Below are 19,345 nucleotides of genomic sequence, written 5' to 3'. Positions count from 1 at the left end.
ATCTTCAAGATTCGTGGGTTCTGGGTTGTAGTGTGATAGTTTCAGGTATTTACTGTTAGCTATTCCAAATCATTAGAACCTAAAAAGGGTTGTCTATATTGTGCATAAGAGTGCCCACCAGAGTGACCTCTCGGCTCCTTTTGGAATCTCTCTGCCACTGAAGCTTATTTCATTTCCTTTCACATCCCCCTTTTGGTCAAGAAGATGTTCTCCATCCCACGATGCCGGGTCTACATTCCTCCCTGGGAGTCATATTCCGCGTTGCCAGGGAGTTTCACTCCCCTGGGTGTCTGATCCCATGTAGGGGGGAGGGCAGTGATTTCACCTTTCAAGCTGGCTTAGAGAGAGAGGGCCGCATCTGAGTAACAAAGAGGCATTCGGAAGGAGGCTCGTAGGCACAATTATAGGCAGGCCTAGCCTCTTATTTGCAGCACTTGGCCCATTTTTAAAATTGGGTTGTTTATCTTTGTTGTTGAGTTGTAGAAGTTCTTTATATATTCTGGATATTAAACCCTTATCAGATATATGATTTCCAAATATTTTCTCCCATTCTGTAAGTTGTCTTTCCACTTTTCTTGATAATGTCCTTTGATGGACAAAAGTTTTAAATTTTGATTAATTCCAGTTTATCTATTTTTATCTTTTATTCCTATGCTTTTGGTTTAAAGTCTAAGAATCCATTGCCTAATATAAGGTCCTGAAGATTTTCTCCTGTTTTCTTTCAAGAGTGTTATGGTTTTAGCTCTTACATTTAGTTCATTGTTCCATTGTGAGTTAACTTTTGTATATGTTGTGAGGTAGGGGCGTAATTTCATTCTTTTGCTTATGGATATCCAGTTATCCCAGTACCATTTTTTGAAGATACTGTTCTTTCCTCATTGAGTGGACTGGCACCCTTGTTGAAAATTGGTTGGCCATAAATGTGTGGATTTATTTCTGAACTCTCAATTGTATTCTATTAGTCCATATGTCTGTCCTTGTGCCATCACCAAACTGTTTTGATTACTATAGCTTTGTAATAAGTTTTGAAATTGGGGATTGCAGTTCCTCCAACTTTGTTCATTTTCTAGATGATTTTGACTCTTTGGGGCTCCTTGGCATCCCATGTGAATTTGATGATTGACTTTACCAGCTGTTGGAATTTTGACCAAGGTTGTGTTGAATCTGTGACTCATTTTGGGTAGTACTGACATCTTAACAAATATTAGGTCTTCCAGTCCATAAACAGGGGATATGTTTCCATTTATTTAGTTCTTTAATTTCTTTCAGAAATGTTTTGTGGTTTTCAGTATAAGTTTTTAATATCCTTGGTTAAATTTATTTCTAGATGTTTTATTCGTTTAGATGCTTTTACAAATGGTATTGTTTTCTTATTTCCCTTTGGGGATTGTTTGGTGCTGGTGTATAGAAACACCACTGATTTTTGTGTTTTGATCTTTACCCTGCAACTTTGCTGAATTTGTTTATTAGTTCTAGGAGCTTTCTTGTATCGTCTCTGGGATTTTCTATATATAAGATCATATCTGCAAATAGGATAGTTTCACTTCTTTCCAATTTGGATCCCTTTTATTGGAAAACTATTTTCTTAATGTAGTCTAAAGTACGAAAACAGCAAGGTGTAAGACAATATGTGTAGTATGAAAAATATATTCATGTACATAGAAAATTTCCCACTAGGGTGGGAGGAGGAGGCGTAATTCCTTTTCATTTTATATCCTTTTATACTATTGCAATTTTGTACTCTGTGCATGTGATAAGAGATGAAAATTTTTTTAAGGTAAATAATGATTTAAGTTCCGATATAAACCCCTCTATACCATGTAAAAGCAGCTATATTTTAAAAAACTTGTAATGGTTTTTAAAATGTTTAAACCATGTGATAAACTGAAATAGTCATTTTCATCACATGCCTACTTTTTGCATAACTATCAGGTAGCCCCATTTCAGGAGATTTAATCGTATCCACAAAAAGCTGCTGTTTTCTCATTTTTAGAGTCATATCCTTATGATTACTTTAGGTTCCTTCTTCATAAGTAAATTGGACCAACGTGGAGTCAGTGCTGGAAGACAAACTGGAAAAAATACCAGGTCTCTTGTGGGCCATTCTTTGTTTTGTGGAGGTTGGAAAGGTTAGTGACAGTCTCAGAATGCATTGTTAAGACCCTCTTGTCCAGACTGGGTTTCTGGAGTTGCTCCTATATATTTTTTTTTTCCTTTTTTTTTTAAATTCAGTTTTGTTGAGATATATTCACATACCATACAATCATCCATAGTGTACAATCAACTGTTCACACTACCATCATATAGTTATGCATTCATTGCTCCAATTTTTGAACATTTTCCATACTACAAAAAGAATAAAAATAAAAGTAAAAAAAAAAACACCCGAAGCATTCCATCTCCTCATCCCACCCTATTTTTCATTTAGTTTTTTTCCCCATTTTGCTACTCGTCTTTCCATACACTGGATAAAGGGAGTGGGAGCCACAGGGTTTTCACAGTCACACCATGTAAGCTACATAGTTAAGCAAAGGTCTTCAAGAATCAAGGCTACTGGGTTGCATTTCCCCAGTTTCAGGTATTTCCTTCTAGCTATTCCAATACGCTAAAAAGTAAAAAGGGATATCTATATAGTGCATAAGATTGCCCTCCAGAGTGACCTCTCAACTCCATTTGAAATCTCTCACTGGAACTTTATTTTGTTTCATTTCGCTTCCCCTTTTGGTCAAGAAGATTTTCTCAATCCCATGATGCCCGATCCAGGCTCATCCTTGGGAGTCATGTCCCGTGTTGCCAGGGAGACTTACACCTCTGGGAGTCATGTCCCATGTCAGGGATGGGCAGTGAGTTTACCTGCTGAGTGGTCTTAGCGAGAGAGGCCACATCTGAGCAACAAAGGAGCTTTCTTGGGGTGACTCTTAGGCACAATTATAAGTAGGCTTAGCCTCTCTCCTTTGCAGTAACAAGCTTCATAAGGGCAAGCCCCAAGATTGAGTACTCAGCCTACTAAATTGTTAGTCCTCAATGTTTGTGAGAATATCATTAATAACACAGGTGGGGAAGTCCAACATTTCTGCATTTTCCCCCAGTTCTTCAGGAGGTCCCTGCAAATATATTTTTATTCTCTGCCCAAATTACTTTGGGATTCCTATATATTTTTTACTTCTGTTTTAATTTTGCTTTCCTTAGATACTTGAGTTTTTTTTTTGTTTTTTTTTTTTACTGTTTTTTTTAATCATCATTTTATTGAGATATATTCACATACCACGCAGTCATACAAAACAAATCGTACTTTCGATTGTTTACAGTACCATTACATAGTTGTACATTCATCACCTAAATCAATCCCTGACACCTTCATTAGCACACACACAAAAATAACAAGAATAATAATTAGAGTGAAAAAGAGCAATTGAAGTAAAAAAGAACACTGGGTACCTTTGTCTGTTTGTTTGTTTGTTTCCTTCCCCTATTTTTCTACTCATCCATCCATAAACTAGACAAAGTGGAGTGTGGTCCTTATGGTTTTCCCAATCCCATTGTCACCCCTCATAAGCTACATTTTTATACAACTGTCTTCGAGATTCATGGGTTCTGGGTTGTAGTTTGATAGTTTCAGGTTAGATACTTGAGTTTTATTTTAAAATTGGAAAATCAGATCTTTAACTTGGGAGGGGATTTTACTAGGCACAAATTGGTATTTCTTTTGAGTAATGCGAAGGAATTCTTATCAATTATTTACTTAGTTTTAAATCTAGACATGTCATTGTACGTATAGGTAACAGAGATCAAGAAGTGTGTTCATCATAATGATGGAAGTAGTGTCCCTGTTTAAAGGAATGTAATAATCTAGAAAGCTCCTCCTCACAATACTAAGTTGGGTGTTTTAAAGATAAAACTCAGTCTAACAAATCGGCCTTATTCAATCAAAGAAACTTAATTTAGTTGCAGTAGGACTAGGCCAATATAGTTTATTATAAAAACTTGAAAGCTTAGTTTTTTATTGTCATAATCCTGTTTATTTATTGTAATAATCCTGTGAGGTGAGTATTTTCTTTGCTTTAAGAAAACCTCGGCCATGAAAAGTGGGCTACATTGTACCAAAACCACAGAGTAGCTGAGGTCAGAAAGCTTGAGTTCCTTCTTTCTAGAGATTTGCGTGTGCCTGTCTTTCTTTACTGCCTCCAGGCAGGAAAAGAGAGCACTTTTTGTTTTATGAAAATGGTGTGAAGTTAGCAAAGGAAATACAAACCTGTTGGTTCTTGTCATGCTATACTTGGCTTCATTTTGACTGGAGCACAGGCATGTCTTGTCTCATCTTGGGTGTGTGCTTTCTAAATAACAGTGTAGCTTAGGGTGAAGGTAATATTTTAATCAGCTTCCTGTGAAGTTCAAGAAAAACTGTAATAATACAGTAGAATCCTAATGAGTTTAGTTTCTGTTACTTAAAATTAACACTTGATATATGGTACTTCTTAAGATTTGGGGTGTTGGTGCTGTTGAGAACTTTGGTTTAGTTAAATATTCGTAGGAGTGAGTTGTGTCATAACAGTTGTATATGTGCTTCAATGTCATAGCTTAATCCTTGTGAATTTCATTGTTCAAACTCTTAGTTATATTTGATTTATCTTTTAGGAATTGGTGACAAATAGACTTGGTGAGCTTGAATAAATACTATAACTTCTGTAAACCTTGGTTTCCTAATTTGTACAGTGGAGATAGTGATTCTTACCTTTTAGGGTTGTTATAAGGATTACATGTATGTGAGGTGCCTGTTTCCTGACATGAAGTAAGTGTTCAATAAATGTTAGTTATAATTATTATCAGTACTGTCCTATGTGTAAACCCAGTAGGCACTGTCCTATGAGTAATTCAAAATAGGCTTATGTTATATTATTCTTGCTTTTAGAGCGGCAGAAATTTCATTTTGAAACAATTAGAGAACCACAGGGAGAGAAATGGAGGATGAAGACTGTAAACCCCATTCATTCACAGACTTATTCATCAACATGGAAAAGAGAATAATATAGACCAGAGTTCTTGAGAAGAACTTATTGGAGGAGGTAAAACATGTATAACCCTTGACTGTAGGTTGGAGATTATAGGAGATATTGCTAGAGATAATAGAAGCAAAACTCCAAAGCAGGAGAGAAGGGGTTTGTGACATAAGGAAGTGAGTAGAAGAAAAGGTTCAGCAGGTGAAGGGTGGAGTCAGGTTATAGTCTTTGAGTGGCAAGATGATGAATTTGGATTTGAATTAAGCATATAGAATATTGTTCTCAGAGCTGTACAAAATAATTTTTTTATATTAGGGAAGTTGTAGGTTTATAGAAAAATAATGCAGAAAATACCAAATTTCCATAGATCACCCTTCATGTACATAGTTTTACCCTATTATTAACACTGCATTAGCATGGAAACTTTGTTACAGTTGATGAGAGAATATTATTATAATTATACTATTAACTGTAGTTCATAGTTTACATTAGGGTTCACTGTGTTGTACTGTCCTATGGTTTTTTGTAGTTTTGTAGTTTGCATTTTTTTTTGTAGTTTTTATTCTAGTAACATATATTCAACTTAAAATTAATCCTTTTAACCACATTCCATTGTATAAGTCATTGGTGTTAATTGCATTCACAGTGTTGTGCTACCATCACCACTATCTGTTACCAAACAGAAACTTCCCATTCTGTTTCCATCACCCCAAACAGAAACTCTATACCAATAAGCATTAACTCTCCATTCTGTACCCCTACTCCATCCCCTGGTAACTGATATTCTGTTTTCTGACTCTGTCAATGTAGTCATTCTAATTATTTCATATTGGTGAGAACATACAGTGTTGTCCTTTTGTGTCTGGCTTATTTCACTCAACATGATGTCATCAAGGTTCATCCATGTTATCACATATACCAGAAATTCATTCCTTTATATGGCTGAATAGTATTCCATTGTGTATATATTCCATATTTTGTTTATTCATTCATAAGTTGATGGACATTTGGGTTGCTTCCATCTTTTAGCAATTATGAGTAATGGCACTGTGAACATCAGTGTGTACATTTCTGTTTGTGTCCCTGCTTTCAGTTCTTTGGGGTACATACCTAGCAATGGGATTGCAGCATCAAATGGTAATTCTAAACTTAACCTTGTGAGGAACTGCTAGACTTTTATTCCACAGGGCTACACCATTTTACATTCTTACTAACAATGAATAAGTGCTCCTATTTCTTCACATCTTCTCTAACACTTGTAATTTTCTGTTTTTTTAATAGTTGCCATTCTAGTTTGTGTGAAATAGCATCATTATGGTTTTGATTTGCATTTCCCTAATGGCTAATGATGTTGACCATCTTTTCATGTGCTTATTGGCCATTTGTGTATCTTCTTTGGAGAAATGTCTATTCAAGTCTTTGGCCCATTTCTTAATTGGGTTGTTTGTCTTTTGTTGAGTGGTAGGAGTTCTTTATATATTCTGGATATTAAACCCATATTATTTATGTGGTTTCCAAATATTTTCTCCTATTCTGTAGGCTGTCTTTGTACTTTTACAATGAGGTCCTTTGATGTGCAGAAGTTTGTAATTTTGGGGAGGTTCCATTTATCTATTTTTTCTTTTGTTGTTTCTGCTTTGGGTATAAAGTCTAAGAAACCATTGCCTAACACAAATCCTGTTGATGCTTCTCTATATTTTCTTCTGAGAATTTTGTAGTTTTAAGTCTTTCATCCATTTTTAGTTAATTTTTGTATATGATATCAGGTAGGGGTCCACCTCCATTCTTTTGCCATATGGATATCCAGTTTTCCAGCACCATTTGTTGAAGAGACTATTTTCTCATTGAGTAGACTTTGTATCCTTGTCAAAATCAATTGGCCATAATTGTGAGGATTTACTTCTGTTCAATTCCATTGGTCTGTGTGTCTGTACTTGTACAGGTAACATGCTGTTTTCATTACTGTAGCTTTGAAATAAGTTTTAAAATTGGGACGTGTGAGTCCTCCAAATTTGTTCTTTTTCAAAGTAGTTTTGGCTATTGAGGGTCCCTTGCCCTTCCATATAAACTTGATGATTATCTTTTCCCTTTCTGCAAAGAAGACTGTTGGAATTTTGATTGGGATTGCATTGAATCTGTATATTGCTTAAGTATTTCAGTTCTTTTAATAATGTTTTCTAGTGCTCTGTGTTTAAGTCCTTTACGTCCTTGATTAAATTTATTCCTAGATATTTGATTCTTTTAGTTGCTAATGTAAATGGTTATTTTTTCTTGATTTCCTCTACAGATTTGTTCATTAATAGTGTATAGAAACATTAGTGATTTTGCATGTTGATGTTGTACCCCACCACTTTGCTAAATTCATGCATTAGTTCTAGTAGCTTCATTGTGGTTTTTTGTTGTTGTTGTTGTTTTCAGGAATCTATATGTGTAGGATAATGACATCTGCAAATAGGGAGAGTTTTACTTCTTCTTTTCTTATTTGGATGCCTTTTCTTTTTGTTGTGTAATTGTTCTTGCTAGAACCTCCTGTACAATGTCAAATAACAGTGGTGACAGTGGGCATCCTTGTCTTCTTCCTGATCTTAGGGGAAAAGCTTTCAGTCTTTCACCATTGATAATAATGTTGGCTGTGGGTTTTTCATATATCCCCTTTGTCGTGTTAAGTATGTTTCCTTATTCTCCTGTTTTTCTAAACTTTAATTAGGAAGAGGTGGATTTTGTCAAATGCCTTTTCTGCGTCAATTGGGTTAATTGTGTTTTTTTTTCCTTCATTCTATTAATGTGGCATATTACATTAATTCATTTTCTTATGTTGAACCACTATACATATCTGAGGTAAATCCCACTTGTTCATGGTGTATAATTCTTTTAATAAGCTGTCAGATTCAGTTTGCTGGTATTTTGTTGAGGATTTTTGCATAAATTCATAAGGGATAGTGGTCTGTAATTTTCTTTTCTTGTGGTATCTTTACCAAGCTTTGGTTGTTTAGGTTATTGTTGACTTCACAGAATGAGTTATGAAGTGTTTCCTCTTCAATTTTTGGAAAAGTTTGAGCAGGATTGGTATTAATTCTTGGAATGTTTGGTAAAATTCACCAGTGAAGCCATCTGGCCTTTGGCATTTCTTTGTTGGGAGATTTTTAATGACTGTTCAATCTCTTGTTATTGGTGTTTTGAGATCTTCTTGAGTCAGTGTAGATAGTTGGTGTGTTTCTAGTAATGTTCCCATTTCATCTACATTATCTAATTGTTGGCATACAGTTCATAATATCCTCTTTTATGATCCTTTTAATTTCTATGTGGTCAGTCATAATGTTCCCCCTTTCATTTCTGATTTTAGTTATTTTTTACTTTGTCAGTCTAGGTAAAGTTTGTCAATTTTATAGAGCTTTTCAAAGAACCAACCTTGGGATTTGTTGTTTCTATTGCTTTTTATTCCCTGTTCATTTATCTATGCTCTAATCTTTCTTTCCTTCCATCTGAATGCTTTGGGTTTGTTCTTTTTCAGATCCTCCATTTGTGAGTTTAGGTCTCTGGTTTGAGATCATTCTTCCTTTTTAATATAAGCACTTAGAAGTGTAAATTTTCCTCTGAGCATGGCCTATGCTGCATCCCATAAGTTTTGATATGTTGTGTTTTCCTTTTCATTCATCTCAAGATATTTCCTACCCTTGGGATTTCTTCTTTGACCCATTGGTTATTTAAGAGTGCTTTGTTTAATTTCTGCATATTCGAATTTTCGAGTTCTCTCTCTACTGTTGATGTCTAACATCTTTCTATTGTGAAGAGAAGATACATTGTTTGACTTCAGTATTTTAAATTTAATGAGACTTGTTTTATGATCTAACATATGGTCTGTCCTAGAGAATGATGCATGTGCAGTAGTGAAGAATATCTGTTCTGCTGCAGTAGAGAAGTATTTATGCCTTCTTGTTGAATTGACCCCTTTATCAATATATAGTGACTTTCCTTGTCCCTCATAACAGTTGTTGACTTAAAATTTATTTTATCTAATATTAGCACAGCTACCTCAGCTCTTTTCTCATCGTTGTTTGCATGGTATATTTTTTTCCCATCCTTTTCACTTGCAACCTACTTATGTCTTTGAATTTAAGGTGAGTATACATAACAATTTTACATAGATGTAGTCACTTCCCAGTAGCTTTTTAAAAAGCAAGACTGAAAAGCTTTTTTCCTTTTGTGAGTGTATTATTCTATATTTATTAATGTCCACTGCTGCCTGTTACAGAGTAGAGAAATGGGAGTGGGAATATACAGTGTATCTGTTTTTAATCCAAAGCCAGGTATAAATGATTAGTAAAGTATTAAATATTTGAATACCGTATTTCATTGGTTCACACATCCACTTGACATTCTAAGGTCTCTGAAATGGAGGTGCTCCTTGCATTTGCCTTCATCCAGGTAGCAGATGTGATAACAGTTTTCATTGTCTGCACATGTACGAACTTGGTCGTAGTTGTTTCTACTGTCATAATGGCATGAGTTATATGTACCTTTGGTAGCACATAGTCAAGTCTGTCATTTAAAATGTCTTTAGAAACATTATACTGTGATTCAGCATTGGAACAAAAAAATTAGGTATGGAGAAAGGCATGGAAACAGAACAAGGACATAAATTTGATTTTATTTGAAGCAAAATATTTGTCATTGGAGGAATTATTGCAGTTTCAAGTGTCCTTGCAAAGTTATAATCATATGTTTTGTGGGACCTAAGAAAGGAAGATACTGTAAGTTGTATTGAGTTGTATTAAGTTTTGCTTATCACAAGCCAGACAGTGCACCTGGAAGCAGGAGACATTGCTGTATTCCTCTTCATAGATGTGAATTTTCAGAAAAACAGGACAGTATTGTGACCGATTCATGTGTCTCCTATGGCTGTCATTAAGGCATTGTGCCATTTTCTAAGTGGCAGCATTTTTTCTTTCTTAGTGATGCATAAAATAATGGTGGTTTTTATAACTGATGGCACCTTAGATTCGGTTGAGTATAGTGTTTAGCTCTCTACTCCCCAATGACAGTTTGTGTATAACAGATTGTACTATTAGTAAATAAAGCTGTGGTTTTTATAAAGACAGGCAAAATTAAAAGAGCAAAAGGGAACTTAAGATGCAAAGGTCAGGATCAAAATACAGGAATAAAATATTTGAATTGTTTTGTGTTGAATAGGTATTCTTGCCTCTTTTGTGTTTTGTTTTGTTTTTGTCTTCTCAGAGACAGTATAGCATAGTGATAAAAGAGGACGGATTCTGGAGTCAGACATCCTGGATTCACATCCCGCTATACCCCTTACTAACTGCATTAGTTTTCTGTCAAGTAGGTATAATACTTATCTCACAGGTTGTTATGAGGATTAAATGAGTTAAACTAGTTAATACATGTGTTCGGAAAAGCATCTGGCTAAAAGTAAGCAATGTTTAAGTATTAGCTGTTATATTTCACTGGGAATATTTTCTTAGCATTGGTATACAGAATAATTTGAGGTGAAGTTGTGATTGTCTTTCCCATTGCCTGTTTGGTTCCAGTTTAGGATTAATATGCTACTCATTCTACCCACCCAATTATTATTCCTTTTTGAGTATATTGATTTTGGTCTTCTAGATAGTTGTGTTTGCTAGAGATACATAGATTCACACAATAAAATCAAATGGAATTAGCATTAGCTTGAAAAAAACATTATTAGTACTTTATATTTCTAAAAATCATGTGCTTTTGTTTTCTGTTTTTGCCAAAGTTGAATCTGGTCACCTTTTAGTCTGATAGTCACCCTCCCAGGCCACAGGCAATGACTGCTTTTTTTGAGACTCATGGCCTCAAAGACTGCTAGTCTCAGCAGAGTAGGGTTCCATTTCTAGCCTGTGACGATGGCCTGTGATTACAACAGAAAGATTTTTGATGCATTTCTGAAGACTGTAGTAGAGGGATGTTTCAGTTAGTGCCAATTCCTTCAAAGTTATTTCTAGTTGTGTGATGCTTTAAGTGTTGCATTGGACCTTCAGCTGTTGAAGAATGTAGGATACTGTTTCCATTACAGCTGGCAATAAGTATAGACTATCTCTCTGAGGCATATCACATTTGTTAATAATATTAAGGTATTAATGGGTATTTCACTGGTAAGTGTTGAATCAAGACTGAATTCTAGGATAACCTTAGGGATGGTGTATATTAGATTTCTTTCTTCTAAATGAATTAATTTTGAACTATTTTGTCTACAATATTCATCTAAAAGATCATTGTGTCTTAAGTTGGGTCAGCCAGTTGTTTAAATTGGGCTTTGCTTGTCAGTGAGTGTTTTGTGTTAACTTTTCTCTTCGCACAAAAATAGGATAAAATGGTTGGGTGGAGACGCTAAGGCTGAAGGGGGATTATAAACTTGATCTTGTGGTAGCTGGAATTTAAGAAGATACGTTTTTCCATGAATCAAATTAAAGCAAGAAAACTTTCCATAGTTCATTCTCACTGGAATAACATTTTATTTAGTAATTCAGAAAATTTTAGCTTTATACATAACTCTCTTTTTAAGCAGTCAAACCTGATGTTTTAAATATGACATCTGTGGTATCATTTGTTAACTACATGATTAGAAACTTATTGTCAGTGAAAAATGACACACACAAATGGCATGTGCGGTGAAGCTTAAAATAGCACATCTTCACATCCATGCAAATTCCCCAGGCTCCTTATATGACCTACTTATGCACTGCTTAGAGAGAAAGAAATACCTGGGACATGTTAATCATCTATTAAGGCTAGAATATTACATGTTTTATATATTTATAGTTTTCCTGTTTACTCATATTTCTTTCATAAGTGACAAAAGCATTTTCAGTAATTACAGTTTTTAAAAAGCCATGGCATTTGAGAATATGTCTAATAGTCAGTACCTTGTTATTTGAAACATATCCAGTCTTTAAAATAAAAATGCAAGCCTCAGGCCTCTTTATCCAAGATGCTTTTACTTATTCTGTAAATATGCCCAGGTTTATTTTCTGACTGACATATGTTTGTGAATTTTTTGCTTCTCAACTATAGAGCTGCCAAATGCTGTTAAATCAACTGAGAGAAATCACAGGCATTCAGGACCCTTCCTTTCTTCATGAAGCTCTGAAGGTTAGTTATAAGATACCCTATTAGTCAACAGGTTCTAGAACAGTTGTCCATATCATAGTTATGTCAGTTTAGGCTATTTTTATAGCAAAATGGAAGTTATATAAGGGAAAAATCAAATGGCCCAATGTCATGGAAGCTATAGGAGGGGGAAAAGATCAGGGGTGGGAGGTGGGGCGGCACATGGCGGGGGGGGGGGGGGACGGGAAAGATCCAGCCGATTGCATTATATGGACCTTATATGGACCCTGATTCAAACCAGCTAACTTAAAAATAGTTTTGGGTCAGGGAAGTTTGAACTGGTTATTTGATATTAAATAATTATTGTTACTCTTAAGATGTGATAATGCATTGTGGGTTGTATTTTTTTAATAGATACATAATGAAATGTTGACTGATAAAAAGGTAAGATTCTTAGGACTTACTTCAAAATATCTATTTCTATTTTATGAAATCAAGAGGAATAGTATCCCAAGCAGTAAGAACATCTGAAGCAAGATTTCATTCTTGTTTGTACATTGGGGACAACAGAACATGGCATCTTCCTGCCTATAACTAGGTGCTTGATATACTCTTTAAGCATGTTAGACCAACTATCCTCCACCATACTTTTCTACCTTCTACACTAGAATTATGCCTGTTATTACTTGGTGTGCCACCACAGTAGTAAGGAGTCATAATCAGAAAACTTACTAACTGCTTATTTTAAATTCTTTGATGCTTTGCTTTTTAAATTTCTATTTTTGTTTGTTTGTTTGTTTGTTTGTTTCCCCTTAGGCCAGTAATGGTGACATCACCCAGGCAGTCAGCCTTCTCACTGATGAAAGAGTTAAGGAGCCCAGTCAAGACGCTGTTGCTACAGAACCATCTGAAGTAGAGGGGAGTGCTGCCAACAAAGAAGTATTAGCAAGTAGGTATATCCTGTTTTGTTCCCGCTGAACCAGCAGAAAATAGGGATCAGGGTATATGAGTTCTCTATCCATCACATCAACCCTTTAGTGATAACAGTAATAGTAGCTAGTCATTGAGCCATTATTATATATCAGGCATAGTTCTAAACACTTAAAGGTTCCATTCATTCATTTATTTGGCAACTATTTAATGAGCACCTATTATGTGCTAAACACCCTTAGACACTGGAGATAGAGGAATGAACAAGAAAGACAAAAATCCCTGTCTTCATTGTAGCTTATTTTTTAGTGAGCGGAGATGTAATTAAATAAATTAGATAGCATAGAACATGACAAGTACCATAGGAAGAAAGAAAGGAAGAGGTGAGAAAAGGGGTGCTGGGGATGGATTTTAAATAATATGGACCTTTTGAGAAGGTGAGAAGGAGGTGAGGGAGGGAGTGACCTATGTGAGGCCCTGAGGTTGGTGTATACCTTGGCTTGCTCATGATGCAGCTAGGAGCTAGAGCTGAGGCTCAGTGAGTGAGGAGTGCAGTAAGAAATGAGGCCATGGAGGGAACAGGAGGTGGATCATGCAGAGCCTTCCTAAGTGCCTGGGTTTCTCTGAGTTAGATGGGAGTGTTGGAGAGTGTCAGGCAAAGGAATCACAGAAAATGGTTTCTATTTTTCTGAAGATCACTCTGGCTGCTATGTTGAGAACAGAATGTGTGTGTGGGGGTGGGGTCAGGGTGGTATGGAGGAGCATAAGTTCCAGCAGGAAGCCAGGAGCAGTCAGAAGACTATTGCAGATGATGGTGGCTTGGGTCAAGATGTAGTGGTGGAAGGGTGAGATGTAGTTTGGTTTTGGACGTATAGTATTTTTAAGGCAAATGCAATAGGATTTGCTTACAGAAGAGATAAACATTGTGAGAGAGAGGAGTTAAAGGTGACTCCAAGTTTTTTGGCCTAAGCAGCTGAAAGGAAGGAGTTGCACTTAACTGAGATGGGCATAACTGCAGGTGGAACACATTTGGGGTGGAAGAGGAAGAGATGTTTTGACAATACTAAATTTAAGATGCGTGTTTGACATCCCAGTGGAGATGTCAAAAAGTGGAGCACCAAGTTCAGGGGAGAGATCTGAGCTAGAGATAAATAACCTTGGGATCATAAGCCTATAAATGATATTTAAAGCCACGAGACTGCATGAACTCTCCAAGGAGTAGGATGTAGATTAAGAGAAGATATTCAGTGACTAAGCACTGGACACTCCCAGTGTTGAGAGGCCTGGGGAGGTGAGAGTGTCCAGGCAGATCAGAAGAAAACCAGGAGTGGTACTCTGGAAGCCAAGTGGAGAAGGTTTTTCCACGTGGACAGAAACATCAGGTGGGTCAGATGACATTTGAACTCTTTGAGGTTTGGGCTTTTCTGAATAATGCTATGAATATTCTTGTATATGTCTTTGGTGCACATTGTGACTTTTTTCGATTACATTTCTCTTTTTGAGTGTTATCCATGGTGAAGGCTGTAAATGTAGTTTGTTTACTTTACTGTTTTTTAGTATTCCACAATATGAATTTACCACAATTTATCTGTTTGTTAACTGACTTTGGGTTGTTTCCAATTCTTTGCTATAATAAGCAAGGCTACTGTGATCTGCTTTGGTTCTGTTTCTTGTTCAATAGTTTCTTTAGTATATGTAACTAGCAGTGTAGTTGGTGAGTTTCAAGGTATGCTTATCATCAACTTCATTTAGACATGAATGACATTAATTAATGACATTAATTTCCAAAATGAGTTTTTGCCTATTTATACCCCCATTATAACAGGGTTTGAAGTAACTATTGTTATCAAACTTGTTGTCTCAGATTGTAAAATTGTTGCTTATCTTTCTGATATGAAATGGTATCTTGTTTTTAATTTGAATTTTTCTAATTAGTAATGAGATTGAGTATCTTTTCTTTTTTGGCTATTCATGTTTCCTCTGGCAAGAAATTTCTTATCTTGCCCTTTTTTAGATTTATTTGTTTCAGGTACCTTCTCCCTGTTGTTATAATGTTTTGTCTTTCACATTTGAGTTTTAATTCATCTCAAATTTATGTACTTTGTTAGTCTGGCAGAAGATAAGGGTACAGTTAAATTTTTTCCACATACAGCTACCCAGTTATCCGAGTACCTTTTATTGAAAAGGTGTCCTTTCCCACAGATATTCAGTCATAGCTGTGTGTTGTATCAAATTTTCATATTTTCCACTCTGTTTTGTTGCTAATATTTATAATTATTATAACCTGATGATAACTCTTGCTCTCTGGTAAGGTTTATCTTTCCTCCTTGCCCATCTTCATGAGTATCCTGGTTATTTTTGGCTTTTTGTTTTTCTTCATGTGCTTTAAAAACAGCTTGTCAGGTTCTATATATATAATTCCTTTTGGAGTTTTATTGGGATTGCACTGAGTCTAGAGATCAATTTGGGGATTTTTGGCAGCTTTATATTATGAAGTTCTCCAACCCAAGACTGTGTGTCTTGCACATCTTTAAGATTTATTCCTAGATATACCTTATATTTTTCATGCTGTGATTTTTTTTAATTCAGTTTTATTGAGATATATTCACATACCATACAGTCATCCATGGTGTACAATCACCTGTTCACAGTACTTTCATACAGTTGTGCATTCATCACTCCAATCTATTTTTGAACATTTTCCTTACACCAGAAAGAAACAGAATAAGAATAAAAAGTAAAAGTAAAAAACAACACCCAAATCATCACCCCATCCCACCCTATTTTTCATTTAGTTTTTGTCCCCATTTTTCTACTCATCCATCCATACACTGGATAAAGGGAGTGTGATCCACAGGGTTTTCGCAATCACACTGTCACCCCTTGTAAGCTACATTGTTATACAATCGTCTTCAAGAGTCAAGGCTACTGAGTTAGAGTTGGATAGTTTCAGGTATTTACTTCTAGCTATTCCAATACATTAAAACCTAAAAAGTTTATCTATGTAGTGTGTGAGAAGGTCCACCAGAGTGACCTCTCAACTCCATTTGAAATCTCTCAGCCACTGAAGCTGTATTTGGTTTTGTCTCGCATCCCCCTTTTGGTCAAGAAGATGCTCTCAATCCCATGATGCCAGGTCCAGATTCATCCCCAGGAGTCACAACCCACGTTGCCAGGGAGAGCCACACCCCTGGGAGCCAGGTCCCACATAGTGGGGAGGGCAGTGAGACCACCCGCCAAGGAGGCTTAGAGAGAGGGGGCCACATCTGAGCAATAAAGAGGCACTCTGGGGAGACTCTTAGGCACAATTATAACCAGGTTTAGCCTCTCCTTTGCAGTAATGAGCTTCATAGTGGCAAGCCCCAAGACAGAGGGCTCAGCATATCAAGCCTTCAGTCCCCAATGTTTGTGAGAGCATCACCAACAATCCAGGTGAGGAAGTTCAACACCTCTGCATCCTCCCGCAGCTCTTCAGGCGGGCCCTGAATATATATTTTTATTCTCTGCCCAAATTGCTTTGGGATGTGTTGTTATTTCACTCTAATGTATACAGACCTACCATAGCTTATTTCCTACTCAAAGTTCCATGTAGTTGTGGTGTTTGAACAAACTGACTGTAGAGGTTATATTGTTTAGAAAATATAGATCCTTTACCAAATAAACATCTCTTCCCTTTGTCTCACATGGAAGTTGAAGTGTTAACACACAGTTTTCAACCTTTATACTGTGATATATTTTTTAATTTAAAATTAAAAAAAAATACGTAGTCTGTGTTTAAGTTTTCCCAATTTTCCAATAATGTCCTTCATTGCTTTTTTTTGTTTTTGTTTTTGATACATCTAGGATCCAGTCGAGGAACATTCATTTGTTTTATCTCTTTACCTGCCTTTTGTGGGAGATGTTGGGGTTATGTCAGAGTGCTTTTATAATCTTTAAATTAAATTCTCTTTCTTGGTTTTCTCTTCAGATTGTTCAGTACTAGGATATAGAAACAACACAGATTTTTGCATGTTGCTTTTGTACCCCACCACTTTGCAGAATTCATTCATTAGCTCTAGTAGCATCATTGTTATTTTCTATGTGTAGGATAAGACATCTGCAAATAAGGGAGGGTTTTACTTTTTTTTTTCCTATTCACATGTCTTTTTTTGTTGTTGTTGCCTAATTGCTCTGGCTAGAACTTCTAGTACAAAGTCTAATAACAGTGGTGACAGTGGGCATCCTTTTCTTGTTCCTTATCTTAGGGGTAAGCTTTCAGACTTTCCCATTGAGTATGATTTTAGCTGTGTGTTTTTCATATATCCCTTTTGTCATGTTAGGGTTGTTCCCTTGTACTTCTAGTTTTCTGAGTATTTTATCAGGAAGGGGTGCTGAATTTTGTCAATTGCCTTTTCTGTGTCAATTGAAATGATCATGTGGTTTTATTTGTTCTATTAATGAGGTATATTATTTAATTTATTTTCTTATATTGAACCACCTGTCCATACCTGAGATAAATCCCATTGATCCTGGGTATAATTCTTTAAATGTGCTGTTGGATTCAGTTTGCTGGTATTTTGTTGAGGATTTTTGCATCTATATTCATGAGGGATATTGGTTTGTAATGTTCTTTTCTTGTGATATTTTATCTGGCTTTGGTATTAGGGTGATGTTGACTACATAGAATGAGTTACGAAGTGTTTCTGGAGTGAACGTGATTGGTTTGATAAAATTTACCAGTGAAGCCATCTGGTCTTGAACTTTCTTTTGTTGAAAGGTTTGTGGTTACTGATTCAATCTCTTTACTTGTTATTGGTTTGTTGAGATCTTCTGTTTCTTCTTGACTCAGTGTAGATAGTTTGTGTGTTTCTACGAATTTGTCCATTTCACCTACATTATCTAATTATTTGGTGTACAGTTGTTCATAGTATTCTTGTTCCAGTTTGCTAATACTGCTGTTATGTAAAATACCAGAAATGGATTGGCTTTTATCAAGGGAATTTATTACGTTACAAGTTCACAGTTCTAATTGTCCAAACAAAGGCATCAACAAGAGGATACCTTCACTAAAGAATGACCAGTGGCGTCTGGAACACCTCTATCAGCTGAGAAGGCACGTGGCTGCTGGTTCTTTGCTCCCGGGTTGCATTTCAAAATCGCTTTCTCCAAAACATCTCTCTCAGCTTCTCTCTTAGCTCCTCTCTCTCAGCTCCTGTGTGTCCTTGCTTCTTTCTCCCAAAGCATTTCTCTCTAAGCATCTGGGTATCTGGGTATCTTAAATACTCCAGTGACTTAATCAAGATCTACCCTGAATGGGCGGGATCAAATCTCCATGGAAACATTCAAGAGGTCACACCCTAATAAAAAAGATTAATAATTCTGCCCCTACAAGATTGGATTAAAACATGGCTTTTGGGAGTACATAATATATCCAAACTGGCACAATTCTCTTATAAACCTTTTTATGTTTGTGGTTGGTAGTAATGTCACCCCTTTCATTCCTGATTTTAGTTATTTGCATTTTCTCTCCTTTTCTTTGTCAGTCTGGCTAAAGATTTGTTAATTTTATTGATCTTTTCAAAGGACTAACTTTCGGTTTCATTGATATTGTGTTATATTTTTAATTCTGTATTTAATTTATCTCTGCTCTAATCTTTCTTATTTCTTCCTTTCTGCTTACTTTGGATTTAATTTGCTCTTCTTTTTGTACTTCCTCTAGTTGTGAGGTTAGGTCTGATTTGAGCTCTGTCTTTTTTAATGTAAGCATTTGGGGCTACAGATTTCTCTCTGAGCACTGTCTTTGCTGCATCCCATAAATTTTGATATGTTGTGTTTTCATTTTCATTTTTCTCAAGATGTTTACTGATTTTCCTTGTGATTTTGTCTTTGACTTATTGATTGTTTAAGAATGTATCATTTAACCTCCATATATTTGTGGGTTTCCCAGTTCTCCCTCTGTTACTGATTTTCTGGCTTCATTCCATTGTGGTCAGAGAAAATACTTAGTATAATTTCTCTCCTTTTAAATCTGAGACGTGTTTTGTGGTCTATCCTGGAGAATGATCCATGTGCATGCTAGAGGAATGTATATCCTGCTGCTTGGGGGTACAGTGTTTTGTGTATGTCTGTTAAGTCTAGTTTATCATATTGTTCAAGTTCTCCTGTTTCCTTATTGATCTTCTGTCTAGATGTCCTCTCCATCAATGAAAGTGGTATAATGAAGTCTCCAATTATTATTGTAAAGGTATCTATTTTTCTCACTTCAGTTTTGTCACTGTTTGCCTTATGTATTTTGGAACACTGTGGTTAGGTGCATAAACATTTATGATTGGTATTTCTTATTGGTAGAT

General features: G+C 35.8%; 1 protein-coding gene across 6 annotated transcripts in view; it reads left to right on the top strand.

The window, feature by feature from the left end:
* The window catches only part of USP28 (ubiquitin specific peptidase 28), a 77,381-nt gene that overhangs the window by 14,585 nt on the left and 43,451 nt on the right, over nucleotides 1-19,345 (top strand). For 3 of the 6 annotated variants that reach the window (XM_037841497.1, XM_037841495.1, XM_037841493.1), the window contains exons 2-4: nucleotides 12,051-12,128; nucleotides 12,501-12,530; nucleotides 12,903-13,035. In XM_037841497.1, the coding sequence (XP_037697425.1) occupies nucleotides 12,051-12,128; nucleotides 12,501-12,530; nucleotides 12,903-13,035 (241 nt within the window). The remainder of the gene's footprint in view (nucleotides 1-12,050; nucleotides 12,129-12,500; nucleotides 12,531-12,902; nucleotides 13,036-19,345) is intronic. The other 3 variants (XM_037841498.1, XM_037841496.1, XM_037841494.1) reach the window with 1 other exon arrangement.

The sequence above is a fragment of the Choloepus didactylus genome, chromosome 6 (genome assembly GCF_015220235.1).
Source record: "Choloepus didactylus isolate mChoDid1 chromosome 6, mChoDid1.pri, whole genome shotgun sequence".
Classification (NCBI taxonomy): domain Eukaryota; kingdom Metazoa; phylum Chordata; class Mammalia; order Pilosa; family Megalonychidae; genus Choloepus; species Choloepus didactylus.
Note: the sequence above shows the minus strand (reverse complement) of the source record. Positions and strands in the feature narration are given on the sequence as shown.